The 24,600-nt window shown below is 43.7% G+C and overlaps 3 protein-coding genes across 4 annotated transcripts; all 3 read right to left on the bottom strand.

The window, feature by feature from the left end:
• Positions 1-17: 17 nt before the first annotated feature.
• LOC130173732 (WAS/WASL-interacting protein family member 3-like) lies at positions 18-14,109 on the bottom strand. Of its 2 annotated transcripts, none has more exons than XM_056383199.1 (2): positions 13,978-14,109; positions 18-1,277 (listed from the first exon to the last, which is right to left on the bottom strand). In XM_056383199.1, exons 1-2 carry the CDS (start codon positions 13,994-13,996, stop codon positions 685-687), a joined length of 612 nt encoding a protein of 203 aa, XP_056239174.1. In that variant the 5' UTR covers positions 13,997-14,109; the 3' UTR covers positions 18-684. The 2 variants fall into 2 exon arrangements, with proteins under 2 accessions (XP_056239174.1, XP_056239175.1); XM_056383200.1 differs by lacking the exon at positions 13,978-14,109 and adding an exon at positions 1,515-2,092.
• On the bottom strand, positions 8,736-13,987 carry kctd12b (potassium channel tetramerisation domain containing 12b). Its single transcript, XM_056383198.1, has one exon. It carries the CDS (start codon positions 12,901-12,903, stop codon positions 12,052-12,054), a length of 852 nt encoding a protein of 283 aa, XP_056239173.1. The 5' UTR covers positions 12,904-13,987; the 3' UTR covers positions 8,736-12,051.
• A 3,371-nt stretch (positions 14,110-17,480) lies between the features above and the next one.
• On the bottom strand, positions 17,481-24,586 carry znf711 (zinc finger protein 711). Its single transcript, XM_056383398.1, has 8 exons — positions 24,217-24,586; positions 23,025-23,106; positions 22,787-22,885; positions 21,533-22,417; positions 21,275-21,421; positions 20,961-21,143; positions 20,535-20,669; positions 17,481-20,412 (listed from the first exon to the last, which is right to left on the bottom strand). The coding sequence occupies exons 3-8, from the start codon at positions 22,863-22,865 to the stop codon at positions 19,232-19,234; spliced, it is 2,610 nt and encodes an 869-aa protein (XP_056239373.1). The 5' UTR covers positions 22,866-22,885; positions 23,025-23,106; positions 24,217-24,586; the 3' UTR covers positions 17,481-19,231.
• Between the last annotated feature and the right edge of the window lie 14 nt (positions 24,587-24,600).

Genomic DNA, 24,600 nt, shown 5'->3' with positions numbered 1-24,600 from the left:
GTCTGTAATTACCCACTTCGCTTACCGGTACACCACATTCTCGTTCTGAATTCTTTCCATCGCTAGCTTGGAGATAATGCAATCACAAAATGAACAAAACTGCAGAGCTTTCGAATCACAGGGAGAGAGGGGAGAAGAAAGGCTTTGAAGTCATATGGTTAATATTGATGAGGTGAAATAGTTTTGATTAGATGATGATGATTAGCACCAGAGATTTCACTTTTTTCTTTTATTTTGCATCAGCAAGGTCAAATGCCTAAAAATTTCACACATTTTCCAGTTGCTTGATCAGTGAACATGTTACAGAGAGCAGGGCAGAAATTTCTAATCAATGACATGACATATATTATCATTTGACTGAGTGGAAAGAAAATGATTCAAATACTTTTTAATGTTTCCCAATAGCTGTGTGGAGCAAAGAAGAAACACTAAAAATCTCTAAAGGAAAAAGACAAATCTTAACGTTTTAATCTTGTATGTGTGACTGCTAGACTAGCTCAGCCTAAGCACTACACTTTTCATTAAATGTTGCTCTGTTGACATGCAAAACCTACTACATTAGAGGTGTGAGTAAACTTTCTGTGAATATAAAGCTGTAGTCCACCGCTCACAACAGATTCTCCCCATTGTAAAAAAAAAAAATCCTTGTCAAGTTTGTTCACCATGTCGCCACAGCAAAGCTCTCTATGCATTATACTTCTTGAGCAAGTCACTTTGCCAGTGCCTCTTACGATCCGGAAACACTCTGGGCAAGCGGATCTTTTTGAAATCCTCAATGCATTTCTTCAGATCCTCCTCCAGCAACTTTCTCTCCTCTTCATCCTCATCCACCCCAAGTGGGGGGACGCCATTCTCCCTCACTGTGGGCCGCGGCAGTGTCTTTAGGTTGAGGGTGGTGGGACGTTGGGGGCTCTCAGCGAGAGGCGGCGTTGGGGGAGTATTAGGAGGGCTGGAGGTGGATGATGGTTTGGATGACGGCAGAGGTGGAGGCAGGACTGGAGGTGACAGAGGTGGGAGGTCAGGGCTGTCTGTAGCAGGAGGAGGAGGCGGCGGAGGAAGAGGAGGTGTTAGAGGAGGAGGAGAGTCCAGGAGCAGTGGATTCCGAATGTCCAGCAGTGGGATGCTGCTGGTTTCTGGAAGGCTTTGGGTTCGGCCGGTGCTGCTGTGCTCCACTGTGGCGGATTCAGTATGAGCAGCAGCAGCAGGTTCAGGGGTCTCCACTTCAGTGAGAGCTGGGGGGTCAGAGGTCATTGCCTTGAAGTTTAGTGATGAACCACCTGCAACAGAAAGGAGGAATTAGTCATTTAAATCTAAGTGCAATATGAAACATTTCCAGCTAAACTCAAATCACTTGAGAGCAAGAGTGAGATGAGAGGATTGATACGCATACACATACACACTCAACATACACATGAGCTTGGAATCAATCCTCTCATTCCCAAAATGTAATCCAACATTTTGGGAACTAGACCTATGAAAATTCATGAGTGAGACGATGAATAGATTATTCATACTCAGGAGTCTGGTGTGTTTGAATCAAGGTCTCAGCCAACAGGGGAGCTCCTCCACACAGAAATTTGATTACATTTAGCTTTTTCTTTTTTTTCATTTTTCTTTTTTGGCCTTATCAAAGTGTGTCAGTAGCGTGCGGCTGGCACAGAAGCAAGCACCTCAGCTCTGAGCTTTACAGTTTCCAGGAGCACAGAATGAAGTAAACACATGCTGGCACGAGAGCTTGTCAGAGCATTATGGAAACAGAAACGAGCAGAGAAAGGAGCTCCTCAGGAGAGGAAGGGAAATGAGAGATAAGGAGAGTGGAGTACAGTTTCACCTAATTTCAGAATTCCCCTTTACCCTTTATTTGCATGTATATTATCGTAGAAGGAATGTAGTGACTGAACAGAGCGCGTGAGACCTCTTGGCTGAAGCTTGAAAAGCAATTTTTTTAACGGGATGTTGATTTTTCATCTCATCTCTGTGTGAGGACAGAGGAGGTTGCAGCTGTGCGACTTCTCGGAATAGTTGGAGGGGGACATGCACATTCTGCACCTCTTGGTATTTGAAAGCCCATCAACCATTTTGAACTGCCCCCTCTCTCTTTACAAACAGCCTATTTTTTAGACACAAGTGGGCGTTCTACTCAGCCTTTCACTGTTCTTTGATTTCCACTGTCTACGTCATGGCTACACAGCCTCAGATTTGCACAACAAACTTAGCCCATGTCCACCCATAAAGCGGATAAATTTCAAAATGCTTTTTTTTTGGCCTTTCATTTCGCACTAATCCTGGGTTTTTGACCCTGGAGGACACACCCCACCGAGCACATTCAAAACCGCCCTTTTTGTGTTGGACCCAGGGTGGACTGGGAAAACAGCCAATTTAAAATCTTACTGTCATGTATGATCTTTACGCAGTCTCAGGCAGACATTTTGGAGAATCTCAACTTGTTCACTTCCTCATGCTGGTTCTGTATTTCTAGAGGAAATCGTGCAAAGCTGCTGGCTCAGGAAAAGAGATCTGAGCTTTTTTTGTTGTAGTTGTGGTGGTGGTACTTCAGGGTGAACCCTCTGAGAGAACAATCAGAAAATGCTCCATGGACTGAAAAAACTTAATACGTAAACATTTTTCAATGTAGCCGAATGAGTCTGGACGTGGCCGTACACTAAGTTAAACGGTAATGACAGCCCTGCATTCATACTGCTCATGCACTGCATCATCCGACAGAGTCACAGTCACACAATATTAAATCACACGCATTCTCACTCTCACAGTGAAGCAGCCACATACACGACATGCTGCTACTGTATATGAGAATACAGAGGAACAGCTAATCTCTCCCACAGCCCCTCACACATACTCATGCAGAGATATGCAGGTACTAAGTGACACACACACACACACACACACACACACACACACAGCGGCAGACACACAACACAAATGAGCAAGCACACACACACACACACGTAATGACATATAAAGACACACAGGGGCCTGCACTGTTTCCTTCAACAGGGCTCATCATCACGGTAACTCGTCTTATATAACAGGAAAAAGCTGCTTGTGTCAAACGGAGGCGGCACAGAATATTCTTCCACTGCCTTGGCTTTCTGAATACCTGAATATGAAAGTGTATGTGTGTGTGTGTGTGCGTGTATGCGACATAAAGTGTACAAACATGCCCGTATGTAAGAGCAAATGAGTGTCGTCTTGTGTTTGAGCATGAATACGTAAGCATGTGTGTGCTAAATGTACGTGTATGTGTTTGCGTGTGTGTGTGTGTGTATGTGTGGGTGTGTGTGTGTGTGTGTGTGCGTGCGTCGTTGTATTCTGAGCATGTATTGGCATTTGAAAGAAGGACAGATAAAGACCGAGAGAAAGAAAGAGGATGTAGGGGAAGGAGGGGTGACAGAAGCATGTTCTCCACTGTGTGTGTTTGTGTGTTCGCTGCATCCAGTGTCTCTCATAATGAATACATGTGTTTGAGGGCCGCATGGACGTGGGAGTATGGGGGCTTAGCAGTGTCGGAGGAATAATCCACTGGGGGATGGGCTCCATGCTTTCCTCCACCACTAAGCCTCATGGAGGAGAACAGCGAAAGAGAGCACTCAACCCTTTTCCCCGGGCCACTTCTCCAGGGATATATGCAAAAGCCAAAGCACTTTCTCACACACCCTCTGCCTCTCTCTCTCTCTCAGCCTCTCTTTCAGTCTCTCCCATCTGTTCACTGTGACACATCCCTCTGTTGCCATCATTACTGCTATTAGCAACTCTAATGTGTCACTGTTGCCAGGGTTTAGCACCTCTCCGTCATAAAATGTCTCCTCCGCAGTTTGTAATGTTACTTTCACCTGAATCTTTACATTTTACGCAAAACATAGCACAATGTGTATTCCCACACACAGCCTAAATAAAAACCATGATGAGGTGTGGGAATAGGCACCACATGGAAAATGAGGTTAGTTTTATCATCCTGACTTAATGTGAACATTTGGAAGTTTCTTTCAAATTAAGCTGAAGTTAAATGTATTTTTTGCCTAGAAATCATCATGCTCTGCACTGCGGGGCCTTGGTCTTTGCTTTAACTTGTGTGCTTATTTTAAGTAATCTGAGTTTCATTTATATCTGTGCAGCACTTTTGGAGCCTTTCAAGGGCTACGCTTAGATGCTGTTTCCACAATTATGTCCAAAAACAGATCAAGTCATCTTTTGAAAAACAGCCGCACTATCATTGCAGTTTATCTTTACACACAAACAGTGTAAGGTAAACAGTGTCATTTCAGCTGTTTAAAAATGACTGTATCAGCTGCTTCTGAATAACCTTGAATATGACCGGGTCAATCTGCCTGTGGATACTTTTTAAAATTCACCGCTGACAGGTGTTGTGAGCCGAAGATAACAAACAAGAGGACAGCATCATCTCCATGGTAACGCCACAATGATGTGAGGGATCTAGAGCTACACAAATGCATAGTAATGTCTCTCAGACTGAGAGGAGCCTTTTTATCCACAGTGTGAAGTTGTACATATGGCTCTTCCTGCTGTCCTAAAGGGAGCTCACGCTACATAGGTTTTGCAATTGCAGCATATTTTATATCTAATTACCTAGTATTCAGCTCAGATATCCAACATCTGCTTTGTGAAATGATCCGTATGGTGCCTAATGACAGGGTGGGCCTCGCCACCTACAGTCTTCTCATTCATTGTCTTTCCTCTCTGATTGCTGTCAGAACAAATACATATGGGGGTGTAAGCAGACACAGTAATACTATATTCTTCAGACTAACTTTACATGTTGGGGCACAAGCACAGTCGTCCATATCAAAGTCACTGGAGTGCACTCACAAGTCTCTGAGCAATTACAAATCTGTCAATCTGCATAATGTTGAGGAAATGCGTGACGTAAACAGCTGGAGACTGGGGAGCTGCTGCCAAGTAAGAAAAGCAAAGAGAGAGTAAAAGACTCAGAAGACAGAGAGAGAGGGAGGTGTTTGAAGTAAACCAGTGAGCCAGTCATCAATACTTCACCCACAGATACGTTTTTTCAGTGCATTTGGAATGGAAACGAGTCTTGTTTATATTTATTTTTGCAGGCTTGCACAAATCTACATCCGCTCCGAGTGTCCTGCTGATTCACCTGCTCCACATGCCTCCTCTTTATCTTCCCCTGCTTTAAACACCCAGAGCTGCTGCCTGGCTCCCACAGCCTGTAACCAGCCTGCCTAAGCACCCTAAAGCCCATCCTGGCGTCCCTCAGCCGGTGCAGAGCCTTCAGCCAGGTTCCAAGCATGCCCAGGACTGCAGGACCAAGGACAAGTCTGTCCAGATTACTGATAATTAGAGGGGGGGCAGATTAGAGCCCAAGACTCCAGATGGCCGAGGTGAATCCCGTCCTAACAACAGCACTGACAGACACATCTCACTGCTTCAAGCAAGTTACTGCTCGCCAGTCTTTCACAGTGGCTTCACAAAGTTGATCCATAGTTACACAATCTAGTTCTAACTTTAACATTATTTCAAGTGACTTTATATTAAAATGCATACAGTGGATACAGTTATGCTGCTTTGCTATAAAAAGTAGACAAAAAATTAACTCCAAAATGATACAACTTTTCTCGTCTGCCAGTGATTGATGGCACGCAGTTAAAACTCATCAGATTGAAGTCATTTGCCATCTCGAGACAATTGTTTGCAAAGAGACTTTAAATGTTCACTGGCTTATAATTCTGAAAATATCAGCTGATCAGTCAACGGGCCTCTGGGCACAGATAAAGAAAAGCACCAAATCTCAAGAGACATAAACACATCCTCATCAACCAACACTGATTAGCAAAACATATGAAACAAACACCCTTAAAATAGGACCATAAATTAAAACGGTGTGAGACTATATTCCATAATAAAAACATGTGAAAATGGAGAACGAACAACAGCATTAAAACAAACCAGGATTAAAATTAAATTAGAATGTGATCATTGTGACTTTTTAATGAAGAAATGTTATGCTGCCTTGCGCTGCCATGCAACTGTGTTGTCTGGGAAATGAGTATAAATAAAATATATATTGCATCAGACTAAGATGTAAGAGTCTAGCAGGGGAAGTTCAAGTGCTCCGACTGTGTCCTCAGTCAGTTACTACCACCACTTCCACCTCACTTTGCCCAATCTACCACACAGTATTTCTCTCCCTTTCTTTCCTTTCCAACTGCCTCACCCCTCTTGTTCCTCTTCACATATTTACAGTCTCTGTGGTACTGTATATGAGGAACTTTGCCACTTTATCCTTTATCCGTTTTTGGGTTTTTTTTCTGCTCTCCTTTCTAATCCTAGAACTTGTTCCTGACTCTCTGACTCACTCTCTAACTAATTTCATGCTCCCTCATTCCCATCCTACTTTTACTTTGTGTTTCCACACATCCCTCATGCTTTCAACTGTCAGTTAGTCTTTCTGTCTTGGGGCTTAATAGAGAAAAGAAAAGATTGCACAGTAAAATAGAATAATAAAGAGACAACATGGAGGATGGTAGATGAGAGAAGTCAGCACTGAACATCACCAGTGACAGAATGCTGCTCTTTTTCAGCTGCTAGATCTTGTCCCATGTGAACCCCCCGCCCCCTTGTCTTTCCTCTCGGGTATCACTCCCCCTTGACCTTGCATGACAGAGTCCCCCTGGAGTTCGGGGGCCAATATGTTTTGAGACAGCTGCTATCTGTAGGAGATGCGTAAGAAGAGGAGGACGAGGAGGAGGAGAGGCAGAGGAGCATGTGTTCGTGTGCCCCATGCTGGAGGATAGAGCAGTGCAGTGAAGGTACACATCTGGCTCAATGACTGCCTCACTATAAATAAACCAACACACAATAAGATAAAGATGCCCCGAGCCAGCGCTACTGTACTCTGTGTATGTGGGCTTGTGCGTGAGCCGAGTTGTCGTCAAGGACAAACACAAACGCAGAAGGGCCTGAGCTCACGTATGTATACATGTGAGAATGAACAAGAGCATGCGAAGCTCTCCGTTGACGTTTAAACGCATAACATGCTTACACTCTCATCACACACACACATACAGTATTTCACATACTGATGGAGAACGCAGTGGAAGGCCTCAGGCTGCTGCATGCTGCCTCCGCTTCTCCGCTACATCCTCCTATTGGTTGACGCTACTCCCAAGTAATTACCAGTTTTCTTTATTAGCTTGGACTTCTCCTGTTCATTGCCGTCAAGAGAGGATGAGGGAGGGAAATGGCTTGTATGCCTGCTAATGCATTTTTAACTGATCGCAAAGCAGAGTGAAAAGAAGACAGACAGATCTAAAAACCTCACACCCCCGAGTCAGTAGCCTCACGCAGGAGGGTTGTTGCGCATCCTCTCCCAGCAACCTCCCTCCCTCTGTACATGTGTCCGTCTGCATTTGTGTCCGTGCGCATTCAGAGATGCCAACTGCCTGCTCAGCATATTTGTGAGACAGGGAGTGCCAGTTCATTAGTTCATTGCCCCCGCGTGGCCTCCATACCAACCCCGCGCTGACCCACCCAGCACAGAGGCCCATACAGTCATCACACCAGCTCTCCAAACATCCACGTAAGCACAAACATGAGCAGGAAAACAAGAAAGAGCCAAAACATGCTGGCGTACAGATCCAAAAGTGGACAAGTCATTGATGCTGAGAAGACATAAACAAGTTTACAGTCACAGATGGTTGCAGCTCAGTGTGGAGGATAAACAGCAGAATTCAGACAAAACCTGGTAGTACACTCAGTCTCAGATGTAGATAAAATGACTCATTGTGTCGCTCTGTGTTGTCAGTCTAAAGCATGTGGTATGTCTATTCATAAAAGAAGCTGCAGTCTGGGAACCTGAGCTGGTTGTAGTGAATTTAAAGGCACATCCCATGATTCACATACACACCAGATAGAAAATAGAAGTTCTCTCTGGTGGAAAATATCAGTTTCCCGTCCTTTTATGTTGATGTAATCGTACTATGAATCAATATTAATCCCAACCATATACTGAGTAATCCTGTGGCTCTATGTCTGTCTGCTGTAACTGAATCTCTCTGTGAGTGCTGACAGGGCTGACAGGCCACTAACAGCACGGCCCAGTGAGGGCTTTGTTTGTCAGGACGAACCAGCACCTCTTTGTATAACAGGACCCTTCACGCTGGAGCTGCGCAGGAAGAGAGATAAGATGAGAACACCAAATCCTTCCCCAGCGTAAATACTCTCCAGCTCTCATCTCCTCTCTACCAGGTTATCTGTCTAGCCTTGCTTTCTTGCCCCATTTTCCAATCCCCTTTTCCTTTGACGTACATCCGTTCCTCTTCTCCTCTGCTCTCTGCTCCTTTCTTTTTCCAAATAGGGGAAATGATGACCCAGCTGGCTACGAAACAAGAGGATCAGGAGAGGAAAACAGACCAGACCAAGGCCTGTTGCCATGTAGAGCCGCCTACAGTGATAGCTCCACAGGAACATGACATGGGTCAAATCACTGCCTCGAGGTAGAGTGCTCACAGAGAGAACAGTCTTGTACTCTCAGGGAACATTTCTTTTTGGCTTGTACTTTAGTGGCAAGAGTTAAAAAATGAACTGCAAAAACTCTGTGAGAAATTGTCTCAACTTCAAACATTGTGGTAGGAGCAAAAAAATATATAAATTAAGTGATTGTGTGCTGTGCAGTGAGCAGGTCTGACAAATGCAATCTGCTATTTGGACTTTTTCCAAAAGACAGAGAAGCAAAATTTCATGGTAAAATATCTTTATTGTAACACTCTGGATAAAAGAGGCATACCACTAAGATGACATAACTAGAGCCTGCTTCTTGTATGGCACATGAGCAGGCATGCTACACTTTTCAGCCACAAGTTTCACAATAGAGCATTTAAAAAAACAAAAAAACAACAACAATAAAGCAGCATGTCATCACAGCCCGGCCTGTGGACCTCGCTGCTGTCGCTGTTCAGCGTCTGAGTGTCAACACTTCTCACACATCTACTGTTGAATGTTGAGTCTCAAGGCAACTGATGGAGGTAAAGACAGAGAGCGGTTTAGGACAATGATGCCTGAAATTTTTCACACATGAGGCGTGTTTCTCCGTGCTTGTGCTAATGACTGACCTTGGCGTTACCCCGTGTTGCAGTAGTGCGCCGGGGAACAGCGACAGAGGAATGCTGCCTGTGACTGTGCAGGCACTGCATTGTCCCGATCTCTGAGGATCTGTCACGCACCCAGCCCAGACCGCAACAAAAATCATCTGTTTTCCAGGAAGGTAGCCGCATACATTTTTCAACAATTCATGTGACGCTCATCAGCTATCTAGGCCAGACTGAGATCAGGTTTAGAGGTCTTATACTAAGGTAATTAGCGTGTGAGAATCTCTAACAGCACTTACATGAGTCAGAATTCATAAAAACAACATGTGACTGCCTCACCTACATAACCATAACCCTGGTTGTTGTGTAAATTATGCCCACTTTTCTGTCTGTGGGTGTTTTTATTGACAAAAATCATTTCTAATCTTTTAAAAATGGGCAAATCATTGCTCTGCATGAGGCTTCAACAACAACAGCTATTCAACGTCCTGGATTTTAGGTCCCACCTGCTTCAAGATTTTTACTGTACAAAGTAATTAGGTCAATTATTGGCAACAAAATAAAGGTTTTGTAATCTGCTTTTAGAGAGCCTCTTATCTGTGCATGTCCTCATTTCTATCTTGACTCCTTTTTCTGGTCAACTGCTCCAGACAAATCCAGACTGAGGAAGAAAAAGAATAAAAAAAAGAAAAGAACAGAAATGTGGAGAAAAAAGTGGAAAAGCAGATGGGAGGACGAGGGAGATGGTGCCTCAGAGAGGAGTGTGGGACATTTAATATGAAGTATAGTTTATGTCCAAGTAAATTTATTTTAATGGGAAATGGTGAGATGAAAATTTGAATTGGTTTCTTTTGTGATTGAGTTGTATTGTCACTGGAAATTAAAATTTTACACTGCAGTAACGGGAGGGCATGTACCACTTTCCTCACAGTTTAAGCTGAATGCCATTCAAGACTGAAAAAACATAGAATTATGAATGGAAAATACAACCCAAATAGGAAGAAAACATCTTTTATTTGACAAATCAGTTTGCTTTTTTTTGTTTTTTTGCTGAACACTTTTAATTTCAGTGTTGTCTACGCCTGCAGTGACACACTGCTGCAGGTCTAACATATTGACTCAGATGTCAACAGCACGTCATCACACAGAAACACAACATTGTGGTTTCTAGACATTTCAGAATACATTTATTGTCAGTCAGACGTTCTTCAACCTGACACCTTATTGTTCAGGTGAAATCCTACACTGTACAGCCTCGCAGGCTGTTTCTCATTTTAAATTCATTTTATTTTAAACCTCTTTTTAAAAAAAAAAAAAAAAAAAAAAAATTTTATTACAGCATCTACATTTTCCTAACCATGTCTGCATTTTCTTGTCACCAGCTAGATCTTTTGTTGGATTTAAGTGCCTTCAGCTTGTGTTTTAGTCTGAGGTATATGATGTGCAGACCTGTCCTGAGGCTGTAACTGGAACCCCCCCCCCTTAACTCGCTCCTTTATAACTTAAGTTATAGCCACTCATTATAAACTGCCCTCACAATGCCCTTGCTACAGTGGTGAGAGGACATTGGGCTTTGGCTGGCTACAGTGTAATCCTACCCTTTCTCATGGGTATTCACTTACAGTAAGTGAGAGCTATCATCAAATATGCAACAGCTTCAACGAATACTGAACTGAGTATTAAGAATAACATTATTGTTTACAGAACACTCAAAACATGAGCCGCTCCGAGGACTACCACATTTTTCTTTTTATGGAAACAACACGTGGTCATGGTGTAAAGCCCGTCCCAAGAAGCGCCTCACTGGCAAAATGCTCCTAAATATCTAACTTTGCAAAGAAATGTCAAAGAAGCACAATGAGCGCAAAAAAATATAGAGCAGTGGGGTGCGAGTGATGTAACACCTTCCATCTCCTCTGCCCTCCCAGCGTGGGTGATTAAAATACTGAAAGCTCCATTGCACAATCAATACACACACTTCATCTGGCAACCTTTTTTTTTCTTTCTGTCTATGAGATCTCTTGATATTTGAGCTTTTTTTTTTTTTTTTCATTGAAGCCCGTTGCTTGGTCATTTGCCAATGAACCATTGTCTTTTTGAAAGGGAAACACCGACAACCAACTTTTCCCTTTCAAAATAAAAAGTTCAATGTGTTCCTTTCCCTGTCCATGTGGCTGTATTGTCTCAACCCTCATTCATTTATAACAACAACTGAACAGATAAACTATGGCACGTTCCCAATCCACATGGTACTGGACACATTTAATAAAAACTGAAGGAAATTAGATCTTTGTGTTACACTTCTTTCTTGTGCTTGGGCTGCTCACATCCCTCAAGGCTGATAAGATGTCCAATTATTTGGTAATTTAGTTCAGAGGAGCAGGAGAGAGTCCAATCTGCTCGAGCAAGCAGACAAAGTATAGCACTGTACATCACGGCCACTCTTTGAAGCCCTTTCCCTCATGCCCTTATGACTGGTACAATAGTCATAGAGACACACTGGGGCGCTTGTTTAAGAAAATTAGCTCTTGGACAGTATTGTGCTTCACCAAGGCAGATGCAATATATAGAGTACAAAAGGGAAATAGTACACAGAAGGTATCAGTCTCTGCAGGAGAAGGCTGTGGGGTCGCTGAGGTCGAGGACTGGTGAGACTACAACTAGATGGAACGACGGCTTAAGCGAGAGCAAAAGATGGACCTGAGGTGGGGGGGGGTGGATTTGGGGTTGACGGGGAGGGCTGCATATTGGACCTGCAGAGAAGGTATGAAGAGTCAGAGCAGCTGCTGCGTACTGTTCATAGGATAAAAGCTGGATGCTGCAGAGATAGATGGAAGGGCACAACATCTACGGAACATCTACTGGTGCAGGAGCCATCGGAGAGAGGGAGACAGAATGGCTGGAGGCTGGAGGAAGGAGGGGGCACTTGGAGACAGGGTGGGGGACCGGGGGAACAAAGCCGAGCTCACTCACGGTAGAACACATATTCAGTGTAGCTGGTCCAGATCTTGTCGTCTGTCTGCTCGTGGGCAAAGGCGCAGGTTCCTGTGGAGTTACAGGCCACCATGTGGAAACCTGCATCAGCCAGCTTGTCAAAAGCCTGCTCCAGAAAGGTGAACTTGAGATAGTAGCGGGATGTGTAACGCTCAGGGGGGCGGTCAGGGTCACGGCTCTCGTTCAGTGTCTCCCCAAATACCTCTTTGGCCAGGGAGGTCTTCCCACACACCATGATCCGTGCCACCCGGCGGAATTTGGCATCGGTGTGGCTGTCACGGCCCAGGGTGTAGGAGCCTCTGTAGCCAATTGTGATGAACCCGGACCGTTTGCCATCCATGGCACCGGGCACCAGGCTGGCACAGGCAGCAGCAGCAGCACCCAGGGAGCCCAGGTTACGGGCTGTGTCAATCCCAGGTGAGGAGTCCTCTGGGTCGCTCTGACATCCCTCGTCGCCTAGGGAGTTCTGCTTGCTGATTTTGGGTGCAAGCAGCTTGACCAGCTCCGGCAGATTGAAGAACTCGGCCTCCCTCTGCAGACGCCCGCGCTCTGGGAAGTGGTCTGGAAGAACCAGCTGCTGGTCCCGCATGTAGTCCAAGATGTAACGGAACAGGAAACCATCCCGGTCCACAAAGAAGCGTCCCTTGGTGTCCCTGGCCAGTCCTTTGGCTGACTTTCGACTGAACATCTCCCACAGCAGAGAGTCTGGCACACTTGTGAGGGTAGAGTAGCGGGTGATGTACACCTGGCCACCAACATTGAGCTCTATAATCTCTGGGAAGGGTACCTCCTCCCCAGATATGCCACTATCTGGTAAAGCCATGGCTCACTCCTGCCACACAGGTGCACTTGGATGCAGCTTTAAAAACTCTCTTGGTTGCAGGGAAAGTTCAAATAGCAGGATTTGTCCAAGTATTTTCAGATAAACCTTACAGAGTTGGTGATGAGGCCTGATGAATGTCAAAGACCGCAGGTCTTGTCGTGGTGGATCGCCTGTGGAAACAGAGCGGCTAAACTGCAACTGCACAATTGGTATGCGCGCAATAAAAGCTGGCCGCCACTATCGCGTCAAAGCCGGCAGGAACAAATCAGCCGCACAAGCACGCTCTCTATTCTAACTACAGCTTTTCCCTGCAAATACTAAAACATAGCGCGGAGTATTTCACGCAGCGCTGAATGGAAGCCTTCTGTGCATGTCCTTTACGCGCACATAGATGTGGTATCCTGAGGAAGAACTTCTGCTATTCACACCAGTTCTCTGATCAGGAAATGCAGCATTTGCACAACTGTCCATAACGACTTCTGTTGCCCTAATGTTGGTCGGTTGTCCTGGCGCAAACAGGATCAGGTGGCCCAACTTCAATTAAGCAATCCATAGTTGGTTAGATCTGTGGGTATCGAGTTGTTGAAAAGCCATGAGATGAAGAAGATGCTCCAGACGTAGTGAGAGACGAGGAAGGTGTACAAAAAGATCTCCAGCCTTTCCATCACTTGCGGGTTCAAATTTACGCGAGACGGTCAGCTGTTCAGTTCCCCCTGCTCCTCTCTCGTGTCAGACTGTAACTCTGCTGCAACGTAACGGAGGATAAAGCGTTATTCATCCCGGTTAACCACGCCCACCCGCCGTGACGCGTCCCCGCTGTGATCCAGGTCAAAATATACTGCTCTCGGAGAGCTGTGGAAATTGGCAGGACGTTCACTGCCTTCTTGAAGAAGTCAGGATAGCCTAATAAAGTCGGGTAGTTTTTCTTTAAGTTTTATTCAAATGTTGATTACCCCATTGACTCAGATAATCCTTAATCCATTCAAAGCATTAGGCTACGTTTTAAAAAATCATATTACAGCCTACATTTCATAAATAGACCTGCCATACATTGGAAAATAACAGTAACCAAACCTGTGGTTCCATCAGGCATTCATTCATCATTATTTCTCAATGCGCTGGCTTGATAAAATAAACAGTGTAGTAAAAACAAAATCCTACTGCTGCCCAGTTCTTATTTTGCCGGAGTCTCGTTGAAATCCAGCCACTGACTTGGAAAAGCATTTCATTTTGATGCATTTATTTTTGGGAGCACTCACAGTGCATCAGTGCAGTCATGTCTCCGAGAAGGATGGGAAAACAGTGACATCTAGTGAGCAATCGAGAGGAAATGTTTTCTCTTACAGGACATTAATAACTTCTAATTCTGAGCACACATGCAGAGTTAATTATTAGTATTCTGCATTAGTCTGCCTCCTAATTACCCCCACCACACACACACACACATACACACATATTTGTTAATATGTGAACTCAATAGCTGTTATGGCTTCTTTTACACTTTTAGGGACTTCAAAGTTTATTTGTCACTGTGAAAATAAAGTTTGACAAAACAATCTCAACTCATGGCCCACTTAGTTGAGCTACATCAGATGACACATTCTATATTCAAGTGTAAACTCACTTGTAGGAGCATGTGTGAGTCAGACAACTGAATTGTTAATAGGCTGCCGGCTATTTAGGCTTTTTGTCTCTCACCGTCTCCTTTTCTCTCTCAAACATGTGATGGCCACCACACAGTTCTTTCTCTGACTAATCAGCAGGCCAGTGTTGCCCGTCTCCAAGCAATCTGGCACTGATTTCCCTGAGGGCCCTGCAGTTTCCAGGAAACTTGCAGTGCTATAAAGCCTTGTCGCCCACAATCTGGATCGGACAACTCTGGTTATGTGGGCCACCACAGGATCTGGAGGTAATATGCCAGCAATATCTGCCAGGGAGATGACTTGATGACAGATTTCCAGCTAAATTTGCTGTTGCTTTGACTGAAATATGCAAGATCCATATGCTTTGTAACACCAAAATCCTGTGCAATCCAAAACTAAATATCCAACCAATGTCACTGATTTAAAATGATTAAATTACTGTCATTTTTATGACTGAATGATCACCTCTACACTCACTGGCTCGAAAATCCCTGCACATCAGCATGTTACCCTGATTTTTACTGGCAGTTTCATCATTCTAATCACATCCACACCATAGACCATTGATCCTCAGAAATGTGGACAAAATGACTACATCAAATAAATTAGTCTGACCTTCTGCAACGGCTGGATTATCTGTGTATGTCAGTCAATTCTCATCACAGTGATGGCCTTTAGAGGCTGTTAGGTGTAGCCTACTGTGTGTGTGCGTGTGAGTGCGTGTTTGTGTGTGCGTGTGTGTTCAATGCTCCGCTGATTCAAAATAGGCAAAGAAGAGGCTTGCAACCCATGGGAGAGATAGTGGTTCAGCATAACTCAAACAAGAAGTGGGAAAATGTACTTACTGTTGTTGCTAAATCTGCATGTGTATAGACAAAAACAACGCTACTCATACTGAATTCTTGGATAATACAGGGAGAAAAGATGGGTTACTTGAGGGGATTTTATGGATATGTCTGCATATTGATCTCTGCGTCCTCAGCGGTTTGTGCTGACAGCTGCACCAGTAAGTGATTTATGGGATATTCTGTGGGATCAACAAAAATGAACAGGCTGTTGCATCTATTTTCTCAGGTGGTTTCTGCAGTGCCCATGTGAACCCATCTGCACAGCCTCATTTCCCTCAGTATGAGACATCATTCATCTTTCTTGACAGGTGACATGGAAGTGTAACAAGACACGCATGCAACACATCTCAATGACATTTTACAGTAACATTTTTCTACTAGTGTTGAAAGAGTCAGTTCCCTGTGAACCTCTGCAAAGAGGCACAAGATGCAGTTGTTTTTTTGACTGAGTCAGAGTTGACAGCGGTCACTCTAACAGATGTTCACCACATTAATTAAATTAAAGCGGACATTAAACCAGAAAGGCCGCCTCGCCTTTACAACCTTTTTAATCAAATCAGTTCACTGCACTTTCCTCCTGACTCAGTTAGCGCTTTCCTCCTCTCTTTGTACAGTTATACCCAAATCCTTTAATCAATCTGTTTGTTTCCTTCTTCTCTAAGGACACTCCCAAACCAATCCTCTCTATACAATATATATAATGTAGCTTTCATAAATGTGGTTCCATATTCATCACCATCTCTCTTATTGATCTTTCCTTCTCATCTACTCCCAATTCTGAAGTTTGGGGTCTGAAATTGAAGTAAGTATAATTGATGGTTGTTGTAAAGCCATGATATCAATCTCAACACAGTGAAAGCCTCAGTTTGTGTCAACATTTATGTACTGGGACAATGACTCCAGATGTGACTGGGAATATCAAAATGTCTGTTTGAACAAAGTTGTGGTTAGCAGTCAGAGTTCAGGAGTTATTCTTTTCATCAGTTCTGTATCTACATATGTCTTTTTTCATCAACAGGTGTATATAATCAAATCAATGACTGCTGAATTCCATTTAGCTGCATCAGTTTCAGGGTCTGCCACACTCATGTTTTACTGGGTCACTTGAATAGACCAGACACTATTAATGTCAATAGTGGCACCTGTGCTTTTTCTAACATTACCTCCATCTCACAATAGCAGTTTATACCAGGTATGACAATGCCCTTGAGTGTGTACAGTATTGAATATATTTGTTGAGTTTGAGATGCTCTTACTGCTGCAGGATTGCATCATAGCAAATGAAAACAAAATCATTCCAAATAAACCAGCATGCCCACAGTGAGTTAAACTGAAATTGCAAGACTTGGGATGGATTTGGAGCCTCTGGATCTCAAGTCTGGAGCTTTCAGATTGTTGTATCATTTTCACTCTGTGCTAGCTGAAGTGGAAGATTTACACTGTCTGCTGGGACGGTGCGGTACAGCTCAGCCTTACCCAACACTAAATCCTACATCTATGCACAAATGTGTGGGAGAATGAGACAGTGATCAAGCGAAACTTTGAATTCCATTTTTACTAATCACCAAATGGCTTGTTGGCCACTCTAACCTGTTACTGAGCTTTGCTGGCATATTTCATCATTTCTCAGTGGTTGACTCAAGTTCAACAATCATAACAAATGTTGAAACTGCTCCAAGGTTCCATTGTGAACTTGAAACTGATGAACCGACTGCTACCACGGAACACAAAGACACTCATTAGAGGTATTTAAAAATAAACGGACCTCTGCTGTAGAAGCTGTGGATGATGAATGATTAAAGCTTTCTCAGTCAAAACTGCAATCCTGCATGATGTCCTTCTTCAGTCAGGTTTGCCTCTAAGCCTATTGGGAGAAATAAGAAGGCATGAAAACAATTTCATCTGTATTCTATGAGGTCCATGAGTAAAGGGATGATCCATGAAATATAAACCAACAGATCACAACACTTAAACAAAATACAGACTATAGCTAAACCTCACAAAGTATCTGCATATATTTTGGTTAGAGATAAAAAATTTCTGACCCAGCCTTGCAGAAGTCATGCAGGACAGAAAGGACAAAAAGTGTAAAAAGATAATTGTTTATTTTGGTTCTTCCCCACCAGTAGTTTATCCACAATCAGACTGAAAAAAAATATATAGACTAAGGTACACGAAATGCAGGAATTTTTAATATATACCACAATTAATTTCATGGAGACAGCATATGTGCATACTTTAAAGACTAATGCCAATATGATGACCACTGACTTCAAGGGAATAATCCAATGCTTGGGATTGGGTTGGGTTATTTAGGACTGAAGGACTAGGGTATGGGAAACTTGTTAGTGAGCACAAACAAAACACAAAACCCAATCACTTATCCATAGAACAAAACATAAATGGTTTTCACCCACCACTTTCAATGACAATTCAGTTTTGATGCAGTAATGGATTGTGCCCACTTGTTAGAGATGACACTCAAAAACAATCTACTCCTTTACCCACTCACAAAGCTCTGTACTTGTTTATTATCTAGGGTTCACATATATAAATATATATGTATATATATATATATATATATATATATATATATATATATATATATATATATATATATATGTATACATATAGTCCCCATACATGTATTAAAATACAAAAAAAAAAGTTATTAAAGTGCTTTCTACTGACTCAAACACACAATCTCTGAGAGAATGGTATTGATACAGCATGTTTGAGACTTAAAATCACTTATTCTTTTTGATTAGCTGTGTTCATCAGTGCTTAAGGGATAAAGACCAACAGATGTAAGGCATGATTGCAATCAAATGGTTAGCTGAGAGAGCACATCTGTGTCATAGGTAACGTCACACACATATGTAACTTGCAGTGGCAGTCGCATATAACCACTTCAGGGCTTTATATCTGATGTAAAGCCAACCATCTGTGAAGCTCATATAATAATACACCTGTCATCTACCGGCACCATCCTAGCAGATACAATAGCAGATTTGTGTCAGAAGTGTGTACACTAAAGGGATATTCTACTAATATACCAAATTAAGCCTTCTCCTCTTTGCTAGACACAGCCGATCAGACCAGAGAACTTCTGTTTCATCTTTTAGGATATATTTAACAGAATAGCCTATATTATACATGATTCAGTTAATGGAACTCCAAGTGTTCAAGCTTGGGAGGAAAATTCAAATGATGGAAGTTGAACTGTTAGAGTTGATGAAACATCTTTTTAAGGTGCGTAATGTGTGTCAGCGTCACTGAAAACCATTTATGAACTCATGAATGGCTTCGCCCATTAAAGACCATTGAACGGCATTGAACACAAACATCAGAGTAAAAGCTGGTTAATAAGGAAAATAGATACTAGTTGGTACTGTGGAGGCAAACTTCTCCTGTACTCAGTCCACATCATCTGTTGAACTGGCATGACGTTCACAAAGCACCGCTTTCTGTTTTACAGGACACAGTCATCATCTTGCAGCATTTCAGCTGAGTGGGTATAAAAATATAGACATTTGAAACCCTGAATATATGTTCATATGTGATTTTCTGCAACAAAACAAAACACAATTTACAGTTGTCCCACTCAGTGTACACACTGTGTTTTTAGAATTCACCCCCTCTAAAATGTGTTCTTGTATTACCCCTGGGGGAGGAGGTTTACACCCATTACAACACAGAACACAGAACGGCAATTATGATGTTGTCGTCTTCATCAACAGCCTACATCCGTCATTTCTTTGTTAATACACTAAAATTACCTCTGGGTGTGTGACACAGATTTACTCGGGAAAAAGTGTGTTTGTGTGCACAATGACATTACATCAACATGTCTTTATGATGCCTGGATATGTGCTGGCTCTTCTCTGAAGGCCTCCTAAAGCCCTTGGTGCAGTAGTCGCAGCGATGGGGGTAGTCCTTGGTGTGAATGGAGATGACATGGCGTTTGAAGCCAGAAGCGTCCGTACTGTTATACTCACAATACTGGCACTGATAAACCTTTCTACCACTGTGTGTCTTCATGTGCTTCTTCAGCTCAGCGGGCTGCCGGAAACCTCGCCGGCAGCGCTTGCACTTAAAGGGGAGGTCCTTCGTATGCAAGGACAAAATATGGCGGCTCAGGGTGAAGGTGTCGGGAGCGTTGAAATTACAATGCCGGCACTGGTGCACCTTGTTGCCCTTGTGTGTCTCCGCGTGTTTCTTCAACTCTGAGGGCCGGTGAAAGCCTTTCTCACACACGTCACACTGATGAGGAAAGTCCTTGGTGTGAACAGAGATAATGTGTCGTTTCAGGTCACTGGAGTTAGTGCTCTTGTGCTCACAGTGCGGGCACTGGTGGGTCTTGTGGCCTTGCACCATCTCTATATGACGCTGGAGTTCCCGAGCGTCAGCATAGGCTTGGGGACAGTGGCTGCACTTGAAAGGCAGATCTGCACCATGCTTGCTCTTGATGTGAGTCTTTAGGTTGGACTGATCTGCACAGCGGAACTCACAGTGCGGGCAGTGGTAGGGCTTCTCACCTGTGTGGGTCCGCATGTGTTTCTTCAGCTCTGACGGATGGCGGAAGCCTTTGGCGCACTCGACGCACACATGCGCAAAGTTCTTACTGTGCACAGCCAGCAGGTGACGGTTGAGTAGGCCCTGTTCCGCTGTCTCATAATCACAATACTTGCAGTGATGCAGTTTGGGCTCCCGGTCCTTGACGATCAGCTTGTCAGAGCCCAGGGGGCTGGACTCGTGGTAGCGCCGTGTGTACTCGGTGTATTCTGGAGACCGCTCACTATTGTGGCTTAGCAGTTTGTGACTCTCCAAATGGTTGTGGAAACTGACCTTCTTGTTGGTGGTAAAGTCACAGTCTGTACACTGGTACTTCTTCTTTAGCAGATGGTCCGGGTGGTTCTTCATGTGGCATTTGAGGAAGCCTCGTGAGCGAAACTTCTTTCCACATATGTGGCAGGGGTAGACTGTCAAAGGCATACCATCTGGTCCAATGATAACAGCTGAAAAAGAAGTTTGAAAAAATGTGCGTAATTTAGAATGTTGTGAACAACCTTGAATGTGAAATTTTGTAACATCATATCTCATCATCTTATGGTCCATCAGTAACATATACTGATCATACCAGTCTGACACTGTCGTGTCTCTCCTTTCTTCTTTTTCTTAGCTTTGGGTTTAAGGGTACGGTTGGCGCCCAGCCCCTCGCGGATTTGAAGAAATGATGTAGCTGCACCATTTTTCACCTGATCAATGGTATTACCTGCACAGACCCGACAGTTTACATTATATTTACAACAGGATAGGTAACATTATTTTATTTTACTTTTCAAGAAGAAACCTACTAAAATCATTTGCTGTACAAACTGGCCATGCACAGACACAAACATCTCGTTGTTGAGTGAGTCTGCTAAAAAGAATGCTAATACATAGCAACCTCCTCTTACTGATGTACTTTCAACCGTCAGACAGTTTTGACTGTTTCTACTGATTTACAAAGACATAACCTGTGACACAACCAATGCACCAAAAGCTGTTTCACAAAGGAACATACTGATGTCATCGTCGTCATCCTCATCACTGTCATCCTCATCATCGTCTTCATCTTCTTTAGGGTGGTTCTTGACTGCCATATAGACCATCTTGTCACGGCCAACTCCCAGTCTGCCTGATGATGCAGCCTCCAGGTCAGGATGGCCATTCTGGTAATCATCCTCTGTTATTACCTCTGTTCCACCTGGAAATCAACAACTTTGTTAAAGCCATGCTATATATTCACTTGAACAGGAAAAATGTCTTATTTCTTATATTGTAGAAGTTATGTATTGCCAGCAGACTGAGAAATTGGTGAATTTAAAAGTCACTTGCCTAAATCGTCATCTGCTTCAGCTTTAAAAATGTAGACTTTGATGACCTCAGAGCCATCCTCCTCTTTGGATTCCTTATCTTCCATTACCTCAGTGCTGATCTCAAGGGGGGTGTCTCCTATGTCCAACTTCTCTCCCACCTCATCCACTGCAGTAAGACAAATATACAAACATCTAGTTATCCAAAATTGTATAATATCAATAACAAGAACAGTGTTTATTAATCTAAGTTTTGTTATCATATGGCAAACTGTCTTACAGGAGATCATGAGGTAATCCTCAGAGCTGCTTCTTGCGTCATCATCCTCGTCTGTCTGCAGGGGAACAGCCTCAGTTGGCAGCTGTTCGTGGATTATGGTCTCTGAGCCTTCCTCTGTCACCATCAAGCCTTCTGACACAAGCTGGTGGTCCAGGGTGTTGTCCTGGTGCTCAGAGAGTAGCTCTGCCACAAATACCTGGTCTGGCATGTCATCATGGTGGTGGTTTGAGTCCTGGATGAGGTCTGAGGTAAGAACATGGTGGTGGTGGGGGTCCAGAGCTTCCTCTATTGCAACTTCTGTCCCAAGGATATTCTCAGGCATGATTACACTGTGCTCTGAGGGCACCATGTCTTCACTGGTCATTTCATGGGCCTCGACCCCTTGAGACTGCAGACTTTCCACATCTACCTCCAGACTTTCAACAACCTCAGCTTCTAAACCCTCTACTTCCACCTCCTCCTCAAGGCCCTCAACAACATGAGCTTCTAAGCCCTCAACATCTACCTCAGTTTCCAGGCCCTCTACCACTTGTGCCTCGAGACCCTCCACTTCCACCTCCCCCTCTAGGCCCTCGACAACCTGAGCCTCAAGCTCTACAACCTGTGTCTGCAGGCCTTCAACCACTTCTGCATCCAAGCCCTCCACATCTGCATGTAAGCTCTCTACCACTTCAGTCTCTAGCCCTTCAACCACCTCTGTCTCCAGGCCTTGAACCACCTGAGTCTCCAGGCCTTCCACCACCTGTGTTTCCAGGCCTTCCACCTCAAGCCCATGCTCCAGGAGGATGCCCTCGTCTGTCATCACATCAGAAAGAAGCATACCCTCGGGCACAGACACCACAATGTGCTCCCCGTCAATGTGAGCCAGACCTCCCATGCCTGCAACTGTAAAAACAAAAAACAGAGCGGAGTTTCAAACAACAAAATGATCACTATAACAAGAGTCCACAGGTTTTTTCACATTCACGATGACTGACCTTGTAATGTTACTGTGACTTTACTATTTAGCTAGGTAATTAAATCACATTTGCACTGTCAGCTTCATAGGCGTGGCCCAATAAAGTCAATAAGAAAATGTATGGATAGGGTCTCTAATAACTGTGTCTTGGTCTGAGTTCATTTCTGAGAGCTTTCAGCTTTAGCTTTATTTGCGCTAGTGGGGATATTTGTCTTGAATTACATGTTGCGTGTTAGAATTAAGGATTGTTTACAATATAAAGTATGTCTGTCACCTTGTCCTACTTGACCACCTACCAAAGTCTTGCATGATCATAGCGTGGGGCATCTTTAGCTCCTGAGTGTGTAGCTCCAACACCCCTCCTCCTTGATCCATGTCTTTACTCAGAAAAAAGACTGAAAATTACAGTGTACACTGCGTTAGAGGTTTTCTTTCATTTTGTTACTTTCTTTTTTTTCTATTGTTTGTGTGAATTTCTAAAAATGAGAGTGTATGAAACTGACAATGTTATATTGCCTCATATTCAATACATACCTTTACATTTGACAACAAAACCCTTAGAATAAAACCAATGGGATATCTGACGTGCTTCCTTCCATCAATATAATCAGTCCCCCTGATAAAGAAACATAAGAAACAATTGGTATTCATTAACATTATGTTGATAATAGAGGAGAACAGAACGAGGTAATTAGTTCATTCACCTAGTCTCAGTGTTGTAATGATATTTAATAACTAACTTTGTACATGGGTTCAGGTTTAAAATAAGGACACTGGTGGCATCACAAATGGCCTCTGCAAATGAAATACAGAAGGCAGAAAAACTTTATTTGCTACCACTGAGGAGGGGGCAGTTATGTTGTTGACCACTGGCACCATCCATTGCCTAGTAAGAGTACTACAGGCAGGTTCAACCTGAAGACATATAGCTATACACCTGGGGCTGGTTGAGCCTGATGGCTGTAGCCCAGCTGAGACAAAGGGCTGTCCCGCTCAGTGTGCATGGGGACGAGCTCATAGGCAGCGTCTCTGGTGGCTCTTAGAAGATAAGTCCTGCTTGTTTTAGTTGGAGGAAATGTACTGTCGTCACATGACGGTTCAAAAAAGCCAAATATGTGATGTCTGCAGTGGTCTGTAGTAACGTTATGGGCGCCTGATTTCCAGAGATACATCATACTAGGATAAACTAAAAACTAATACTGTGATGCTACACTTCTCGTTGTGAAAAGTCTTGTATTCCGGGCTCTTAGCACAAAACTACACATGCTCCGGGTTTATGGCCGCCAATGAAAATACCGCAGACGTTATGCAATGCATAGTAGGGCGGCTACCGCCCTCCACCCACAGAAGCTAACTAGCAAGCAAGCTAGGGCTGTTCCTCTAAGCGCCATTTTGTTTTAGCATAATGGCTAGTACAAGGGAGACAATAACCCATATTATTTGACCATTTCAGTAATAAATACACGAAACGTTACAATACTAATAAAGCCATTAGCACAGGCAACAGATTGAAATGCCTCATTAGGGTATTTTCTGGCATGTCGCTCATATCTGCGCGACGACGGCCGTCCGTTTGGCTAGCTAGCTTGCTAAGCTAGGTGGCGCAGCTTGTGCCGCATTATCTTCCATGTTGTTTTTCGAAAAGGCTGAAAGAGGCCCGCTACGGCCGACTGGGCCCTTGCGTCTTATTCCACATACCTTTCTAATCGATTCAAAATAATTTTACCTGATAACGTCGTCTTCTGACTCTATCGGCGTTTCTCCCCCTTCTCAGTTTTGTCTGTTATTGTTTTGGTTTATTTTTGACGGTAAGCTAAGTGCGGCCTGCAGTTTTGGATCCCCGGGCACTCTTTGCTAGGCCTCGGCCAATCAGCTTGCTTCCTGACAAGCAGAGGGAGGGCGGGGGGCAGACAATGCGTGGCCTCGTTTACCGCTGATCCCTTACTATTTGCGTCATGCATAAGAGAGCAGAGTTACATTAACGCAGTCATTCTCTTAATAGGGACATATTTATGCTCTGCTCGTAGACACAATCCTGAGACGTTATCACACAGAGAAATAAAAAAAATTATTCTCATTACAGACTGTGCGCAAAGACTTTGTATGCGTA

This window comes from Seriola aureovittata, chromosome 8, assembly GCF_021018895.1.
Source record: "Seriola aureovittata isolate HTS-2021-v1 ecotype China chromosome 8, ASM2101889v1, whole genome shotgun sequence".
Classification (NCBI taxonomy): Eukaryota; Metazoa; Chordata; class Actinopteri; order Carangiformes; family Carangidae; genus Seriola; species Seriola aureovittata.
This window is presented reverse-complemented; position numbering and strand designations above follow the sequence as displayed.

Excerpts from the sequence above, each read along its gene's own strand:
- kctd12b (XM_056383198.1), bottom strand. The coding sequence starts at position 12,903 with ATGGCTTTACCAGATAGTGGCATATCTGGGGAGGAGGTACCCTTCCCA.
- znf711 (XM_056383398.1), bottom strand. The coding sequence starts at position 22,865 with ATGGATCAAGGAGGAGGGGTGTTGGAGCTACACACTCAGGAGCTAAAG. Across the intron at positions 21,144-21,274 it reads TGAAGCAGATGACGATTTAG|GTGGAACAGAGGTAATAACA; the intron begins GCAAGTGACTTT and ends GTTGATTTCCAG. Across the intron at positions 20,670-20,960 it reads GGATGACGACGATGACATCA|GTAATACCATTGATCAGGTG; the intron begins GTATGTTCCTTT and ends GGGTCTGTGCAG.